Raw genomic sequence first — 8,348 nt, 5'->3', positions numbered from 1 at the left:
ATCAGCAGCCTAAACTGTACTAGTACGTCCCATGTAGGCTTTGGTGAAATTTCAGTATTTAGATGCTCAACCTTCACGTTCAGACTATAAACTTCCCCCAAAAAATCATGGTCATTGTCCACGTGAGTAACTTTGAGCCTGTTGGGTGGATCTCAATGCTCATATGCACGACTTCCACAGAACTTTGTTATTTGAAGAAGTTCAAAATCTTATCTTTGCACTACGGGCATCATGTCCATGGCGAGGAGCAACTTTGAACTCACCGAATTCGATAATATGGGTGTCCACAGTATTTCTGGAATCAAGTTCAAACTCTTGCTCTGCTCTGAATCGTCGTGCACATTGCTTTGCACAAAACAGAGTTCATTTCCACAACCAACAACAAGGTTAAAACCACCATCAATTCCATTTTACAAAACAGGTGGTGCACGGCTAACCTAGTGTACAAAAGACTGGTCCTAATTTCCTTGGCCATCGTCCTTCTTGCCCTGGCCCAGGGCCGGCTCTGGTTGTTTGGCTACATCCCGATGTTTTATGCTGTGTCAGATTATCAATCGGACGCCTTCATCTTCCGAGGCCTCTTGCCCTGGGTTGGCGAGGGGGGTCCATCAAATCTTCCAGTGGTCTAGCAAGAACGAATGGACGATTTTTATCAGTCACGGATGACAAATGTCAGATGTAAGGGGCAAACTGAAGCCACCTAACATAGAAATCTTTATAGACACAAAAAAAAAAAGATGAGGTCCCTCGTTTCCTACTGAAATCTGGATTGATCAAAATGTAGATACTCAAAGGAACCCGGAAGTGCACCAGGGATGCAACATTGTAAAAATTCAACACTGATTATTGATTGCAAACAAAATGATTATCAAAACTAAGTTATGTCCTCCACCTTAATAATGGAAGACCTAACATACTTATTCACTTCATTTTGTGTACCAGCAGGTTCTGATAAAGCCAATTCAAGATATTACTACCTGCCTATGCGTCCTACCAAGCCTTGCACGTAACTATAGTAAAACAAAACTACGGCACCATCATTGAAGTTACTGTATACGCTCAGACTAGATCTTTCCCACTTGTGTACAAAGTCGAGACGCTAAAGATTCACGCTGCATCAAAGAAGACATATACCACATACTACCTCCGTCCTGGTTTATTGGCCCCCTTTGTAATTTGTGCTAAAGTTTGACCAAAGATTTAACTAATAAAATGTTAATGCATGTCAACAAAAAATATATCGTTGAATTCATATTTAATATAGTTTTCAATGATATAATTTTTGGTGACATGCATGAACATTTTGTTAGTTAAACCTATGATCAAAATTTGACACAAAAATACAACGAGGACTAATAAACTAGGACGGAGGTAGTACCAAAGAAAAAAAATAAAACAAAGTATTAACATCAAGGAGAAAACAAAAGAAAAAACAAACCTTCCTCTTGTGATCCCGTTTGATTGCTCTCTCACCTGAAGTAACATGCAAAATATTTACAGAGAAGTATAACCCGTCATCAGTTCCAAGAGAAAAGAAGAATCAAGAATGTAAGATGAAATGGTCTGCCTTAAATTACCTCCAAACCCAGCCATATCAGGGACAAAGGGTCGATCAATATCTCTATTAGAACGCTGCAAAAATACACACCAAAATGTTATTATTAACTAAAAGCAATTAATGTTTGGCAGGGCATTGGTATTTGGCACTGGAAGCACAATTATTAAAGAAATGATAAGAATTCCCCTTCTGTGTCTGCCAGAACTTTCCACTAGCTACATGGTACCTACACAGTAGTTAATATATATGATGGATTATCACACACATCTTAATCTTTGGATATTCTATAATTAAACTTCTGTTGGTATCGCTTTGCATCGCTTTGTTAAGAATTTAGTAAGGCCTATAAGATCAGTACTTCTATTCACGAGTTGCCTTTTGCAGTTATAAAAAGCTTGTCATGGTACTTCTTTTCTGGAATTTAATACAGATGCTTTATCACATCAGATGTCTTCCACACAGAAACAGAGAGAAAAAAGGGTAGTTACCCATTCTGCATGTACCTTAGGTGTGGTCGGTGCCTCTGTGAATGAACTTTCTCTGTTTGCTAAAACTTCAGCCTCTTTATTTTGTAGCTACAGAAGATGCAGAAGAAAACAAATTGTTAGTTGAAAGGAGGGTACTTAACCACATAAATACGCTGCCAGATGTTGCCATTTTTCTCCTTTCTTTTAATAGTGTTTTAAACAGGCACTTCCAAAAAATCAGTACATAGATGAAGGATAGATACGTTTCGATGTAAAATGTCTAAAGCATCTGGGAGCTTACCTGCTTCTGTATGTTAAGCAGTGTGAGTATCTCGTTCCGTAACTCAAGATGTTCGGCACAAACTGCTTTTGTTGGGACCTTAGGCTTCAAATTTACCTACAAAAAGGTTACAGTCGCAGCATAAGTTCGTTGCAAAACTTGGTAATTAGACCTAAAACACAATTGAAACCTAATGTATTGGTGCATGTCAAGAGCAGGCTGGTGTCAAGAAAACAAACCCCAAGATCTTGTAGAGTTTGATCCACCCTTTTAATCATTCTAATGCCAGCTGAAGCAGTTACTGCTTGAACCATTTGATCAAGTGCATGGGTTCTCAAATACACTTTAAGCTGAAAGAGTAGGTAAAGTTAGTCAAATTCATCTAAAAAGAAAAGTATGCAGATAGATATCATTCTTCATTTGGTCAATAGACGCCTTCATTCAACAAGATAACAAGACAACTTGACATAGTTAACCTAAACTACTCCCTCCGTCCGGAATTAACTGTTGCTGAAATGAGTGTATCTACACACTAAAACATGTCTAGATACACTCATTTCAGCGACAGTTAATTCCGGACAGGGTTGTACTTGTGATGTGTTTACACAGTGAAAGAACAGCACTTTCCCTTGCAACAAACAAGGCTCAACTATGAAAGCGGGCATACATTTTTTAATGTAATGACCAGAAAACACAATTAGAGATCACTTAGGTCCCACAAATCCAGCAAGATAGAAGCAAGACATAAGAAAACATAATTTGAAATTAAAGAAGATACCAAGTGCAACTACAAATGTCAGCGCAACAGCTAAATATACAACTTAAAAGAAACTGCTTAAGCAACTGAAAGTTTCAGAGTTACCATCCGCAGTGTATCAGGTATGGAGGTATTCGCTGCTGCAGCTGGATGTGTAGCAGCTGAAGATGGAAGATTGTTGCTCAAGGGAGATACACCGTCAGCAGGAACCGCAGCATTAGGCAAGCTCGTCGGTGCTCCGGCTTCTTCCACGTTCTGCATACAGATCTTGAACCATTAACCAGACAGAGCAAACAACCTAATCTCAAGAATTAACTATCACAAAATATCAAGGTTAGTCAATAAGCAATGATATCACGTCCACACTTCCACACGACCTGGAATATCAAAAGGTTAAAATGCCACTTGCTTGACGAAATTATGAATATCTGAAAGATTTGCCATTAGTGATTTTATACACTGAAAATATCCTACAAGTTAACATTCAAATGTTCTTGCTTAAGAGTTAAGATTACTTTAACAATAAGAAATATGGAATCCAATGTACTGATTTACTCACTTTATTAGCAGCACGAGATTCCATAATGTGTTTTGCTTCTGCTAAAACCTGAAAAGGGAACAGTTGGGTATCACATACGTGACTTAGAATCTTAAGGATGGCAGGCATCATAAATCAAATAATCACAATATCATTGCAGGAGATTTCTAACCTCGGCATCCTTTCGTTCTTGCTGTTTTGTTTGGGAGAAGAGTGCAGACAATGCACGTTTTCTCTCGGTCTCATGAGCAGCATTGAAGGTTTCCTGAGAAGAAACACAATTGAACATATGTGGGTACAACAGAATCTATACCATAACATTGATGTAATTACTTTTAGGTAGGGAAGAGAATCAACTTATACCTTCACAAGAGGGTTTCCGGCAACTTCATCGAATGATCGAGCTCTTGCAATTAGAAGGGCCCTAGTAACTGTGATCAAGAAGACACAATAGCTACATCACAGTAAACTCACAACAATACATACATTGAATTGCTGGAGATACAATTAGACTGATCATACATGCTAGCTTTACTAATTAATTACATGTAGTTATATATGCTAAATAAAAAGTCATGACACCACTTGACCTCTCATAATAATGTTACATACTCCCTCCGTCCCAAAATAAGTGCCGCTGGTTTAGGTAACAAATTTAGTAGAAAGTTGTACTAAATCAGCGAGACTTATTTTGGGATGGAGGGAGTAGTACATAGAAAGAAAGACATGCACACATAGGAGTGTGGATGCATAACAGGCCAAATGCCGGTGAATGATTAACAACCTTTATGCACTAACTTAGCGGAAAAAGGCCAGAAGTTACAATAGCATATTGTTTAAAGGATCTATTATATAAACTAGACAACTAGTTCTTCAATTGTTCCATATATTGAATGGCAAAACAGATGGAACAATCCTAAGTAACTCAGTGTTGTTTGCTTTTGAGCATGTAACATGCATGTATAAACATTAAAGTAGGAATGGGAGACATTTGCCAGGTGTGTTTTATCTGAACATAAAGATGTACAAATTTAGAAGTACCTGAATAATAACGGCTCTTTAGATCTTCCACGCTGCGAGCAGTTGGAAACCTATCTGCTATTATTATGAAACGAAGGTCAAAGCGCTGACATAATTCAAATAGCTGGTCTGTTTCTTCTCTGCTCCATGTCTGAAACAAGCACATCAAACGTTCTACTTAAAAACAACAAATTATGAACAAAAACGTACTATGGAAACTGAATGCAACACCCTAAATGATCAAAAGGTTTGTCTATGCCAGAAATGACAGCAAAGGGATAAACAGTAACACGTGCTCCTGACATTGTTATGTTAAGACAGACTGATAACTCAATGACATACACAGGTCAGGGCAAAACAGAATTGAGCAATTTTAAAGCTGCCCAACACTCTGATTGTTCCATCCAAGAGCTCAAAAGATATTATAAGGTAGAACTAATAAGCACAAAGAGGCCATGTCCCACCAATTAAGACTTGTTTACTGGCACCTTCAAATAGCTGACCACAAAAGTTTCAACGGCAAATAGAAAAGTTTTAAGTTGTTTCAAATCTTTGAACTAAACAGAATTACATCTCGTAGTGGCAATAATTGTTTATAAACATTAAGTGGCACTAAAAGCTTGGCGCAAATCAGCACAATGTTCCGATTGTAAAAATAAAGTGAGAATTAACAACCGAGCTTACATAATTTTACAGTAAACAGTACCTACAGGTTCAGTTAAATATTTCTCATACTCCTCATCAGTGTATTTAAGAACATCCACCTTCTGCAAAAGAAAGCGACAAAAAAAAAAGTAAGCCCACAATATTGCAAGAGAACATGTCTTGCTTCATGATGTAACTAACACAATATACTCACCGTGTTATATTTTGCGAAGTCATAATCACCAGTTGGTGGAACATTATTTACAACTCTAACCTGAAACAAAAGGGTCAGAAATACTGTGAGTCCGCAAGTTGGTCATACTAAATGTTTTAAGATGTACACAACATTAGTGAAGCATCAGAGACAGACCCAGTGGTAAAGTTGCAGATTGTCAGTTCGTGCAGATGACGTGAAAGGTAGCCATTGCCATGCTACCTGCGCAAGTAATTGATATTCTCAAGTTAAACCACATACAGCAGTCCATTGGTCCCAACAGCATTCTACAGATACAAGTGACAAACTGGACACTTCATGCTTGGAATTCATGTTATGCATAAAGCCAATAGTATCATTAGAACTAGGTTTGCGGAAACTAGTGTCCCATGCAGTGATAACGATATAAAGTTGCTGACCAGAGCACATAACATTTTAATGATCTGAATTAAAGGAACAATCAACAGAAAACCAAATTCTAAGCTAAAATAAGAAAGGACATCATATAAGACTAGTCATGTTGTGCATTCTATGGCATGAAGTTCAACAGAAGTTGAATTATCCTGCTACATGATACTGGACTTACCCTTACACAACTATTTAATAACACTAACTGCACAAATTCAGATCACTAGCAGAGATGAAAGCAACACAGAAGGTCGGCAGTTCTACAAAAACAGAAGTCAGACTGTGGTTCATAGAGTAATTACAAAAGAAATATCCAGTTTGAGATCAAAATGCTTCATTAAGTGGTGGCGCATGTCATATGCATTATGTTCTACGATTGGGTCGCACGAAAAGCCTTTGCCAGCGACTATCCAGATGATACAATGCACCCGATGCAATATAGTCCGATAACAAAGTGCTGGTTTGACCGCCGACTCAAAACAGCAATTAATTGTACATTGAATCAGTTAACATTTCGCATGTACTCCTAGTTCAACTCCGCAGGTAATGACACACTCTGGATGCCAAATTTCTCAAATGCACAAACAGTAATGTATGGAAATCTCAGTTCAAATGCTACAGCAGTAACCAGATTTTTCAATAGGTAACTGAAGCCCGAAGAGCTGCTCGCCCACCTTCTCCTTCTCAACAACAGGCCGGCGCTTCAGGTGCGAGGCCTCGATGGTCGGCATGAGCGGCGCCATTCCGACCCCTCCGGTGAGCGCGTACACCTAGATCCCCGCAACAGGCATTAGCACCGGGAGAAACAACCAAACGCGCGGCGGAGAGCGGGGAGGGTGACGAAGGGCGGTACCTCGCGCGAGACGCCATCGGGCTTGCGCTGCGGCTCCTTGGGCGCCCGCGGCTTCTTCTCCTGGGCGGACGGGAAGGAGGTCTTCTGAAGCCCGAGGATGTCCTTCGCGTCCATGGGGGATGGCCGGAGGAGGACGGGGACGCCGGTGGATGGAGCTAGGGTTAGGGTTCGGACAGTCCTCCTACCGCGACATGGGGGGCTGTCTCGAGCTCTCGCGAGGGGAAACGGATCCCGGGTTGGGGAAGACAGTGGTTAGCGGGCCGAAAAAAACTCAATCCAGACCCGGTAGGCGAAGCTGTCCGGATCTGGCCCAGGAGCCAGGAGATCACTTCCCGACCCTTGCTTGTCGGAAAATGATTGATTGTTGAGAAATGATTTTTTATATATATAAGTTTGTTGGGAAATTAATTTTTAGAAGGGAAAATAGACGAATGTAAACTGTAATCACGGATCGAGTATTCTTCTTTGCAAAAAGGACCCTAATCTTGTCAACAAAAAAAAAATCACCATAAAGATCCGTAGGTGGTGAGACGATATTGCTCATCATGCGATCTTCATTGTAACGAGATCCTTGTTGCAATTGCAACATGATCCTTAATGCGTAAAGCATTTGGGGTTCACACAATTGTAGCATATGCCTCTTGTTGCCAAAAAAAACCATCTTTGCTCTTGCCGTCGTCACCTACGTCGATGAGTATTAGTAGCGTGACACACTCCCCGAGGTCGCCTCGCTCTGCTTCTTCATGCCCTTCTGCTAGACATCGTTGAAGCAGCAGCCGAGCACCCGCTTAGGCGCCGCCATCTCGACCCTCCGCGTCGCCTAGCTTCAACCGTCGTCTGCCAACGACGACAAGTCTGTTTCGCTGCCTGATCTCATTTCCTCTCCTCCACCGCAACTTCCTCTCGAGTCAGTGTCGTCCTTCGACTCGACAATGATGTCGTCCCCAAGCTCCCAATGCCATGGTGTCGCCACTGCCTCCCCTTTGTCAATATGCAACACACCAACTGTTGCATTGGAAATGATTACACCAATGGACCAGTTGCAAACCTAGATTATGGAAGAGGTTTCGCCCGAGCCGTCCGATCAAAATCAGATATGACGGCCACAGAGACGATGGAAGCACGTGACATTCTCAGTCGAGTGATGCCAAGCATTTTCCGTGACTGTAATCATAAGTAGAAAAAAACGCACAAGGATACAAGAGGTTCACTAGAAATAAAAAACATTCAATATAATAATTATTACAATGAGGTACATGTTCCATCGAACTACCATTGTCACCCGCACGTCGTTTATACCGGAGTCGGACTGACCTTGTCATGATAATGTAGAAGGCTTCATGCACGTGCATCTAAGGACCAACGCCCCGGAATTGCAGTTGTCATTGTTTAGCCTTTGAATCAATCCGTGAAACTGAAACACGTTGTTATGCACGCATGACGAGAAATCCTAACCTCGCCACTTGATACGTCTCCGTCATATCTATAATTTTTGATTATTCCATGTCAATATTATACGACCTTCATATACTTTTGGCAATTTTTATACTATTTTTGGACTAACATATTGATCCAGTGCCCAGTGCCAGTTCCTGTTTGTTGCATGTT

General features: G+C 40.5%; 1 protein-coding gene across 1 annotated transcript; it reads right to left on the bottom strand.

Moving 5' to 3' along the window:
• Positions 1–238: 238 nt before the first annotated feature.
• LOC119288971 (SWR1-complex protein 4-like) lies at positions 239–6,992 on the bottom strand. The gene is made up of 16 exons (XM_037568431.1): positions 6,741–6,992; positions 6,562–6,657; positions 5,636–5,701; positions 5,480–5,539; positions 5,331–5,387; positions 4,642–4,771; positions 3,964–4,031; positions 3,773–3,865; positions 3,622–3,669; positions 3,168–3,317; positions 2,545–2,655; positions 2,327–2,422; positions 2,062–2,133; positions 1,578–1,632; positions 1,439–1,473; positions 239–625 (listed from the first exon to the last, which is right to left on the bottom strand). Exons 1-16 carry the CDS (start codon positions 6,852–6,854, stop codon positions 551–553), a joined length of 1,326 nt encoding a protein of 441 aa, XP_037424328.1. The 5' UTR covers positions 6,855–6,992; the 3' UTR covers positions 239–550.
• Positions 6,993–8,348: the final 1,356 nt, after the last annotated feature.

This window comes from Triticum dicoccoides, chromosome 1A (assembly GCF_002162155.2).
Source record: "Triticum dicoccoides isolate Atlit2015 ecotype Zavitan chromosome 1A, WEW_v2.0, whole genome shotgun sequence".
Classification (NCBI taxonomy): Eukaryota; Viridiplantae; Streptophyta; class Magnoliopsida; order Poales; family Poaceae; genus Triticum; species Triticum dicoccoides.
The sequence above is the reverse complement of the archived record's forward strand: the minus strand, read 5'-3'. Positions and strand labels throughout refer to the sequence as shown.

What these genes read in the sequence shown, in the direction of transcription:
- LOC119288971 (XM_037568431.1), bottom strand. Translation starts at nt 6,854, where the DNA reads ATGGACGCGAAGGACATCCTCGGGCTTCAGAAGACCTCCTTCCCGTCC. An exon ending in CTGTTGTTGAGAAGGAGAAG is followed by an intron (nt 5,702 to 6,561) that starts GTGGGCGAGCAG and finishes TTACTTGCGCAG; the next exon opens with GTAGCATGGCAATGGCTACC. An exon ending in ATCTGCAACTTTACCACTGG is followed by an intron (nt 5,540 to 5,635) that starts GTCTGTCTCTGA and finishes CTTTTGTTTCAG; the next exon opens with GTTAGAGTTGTAAATAATGT.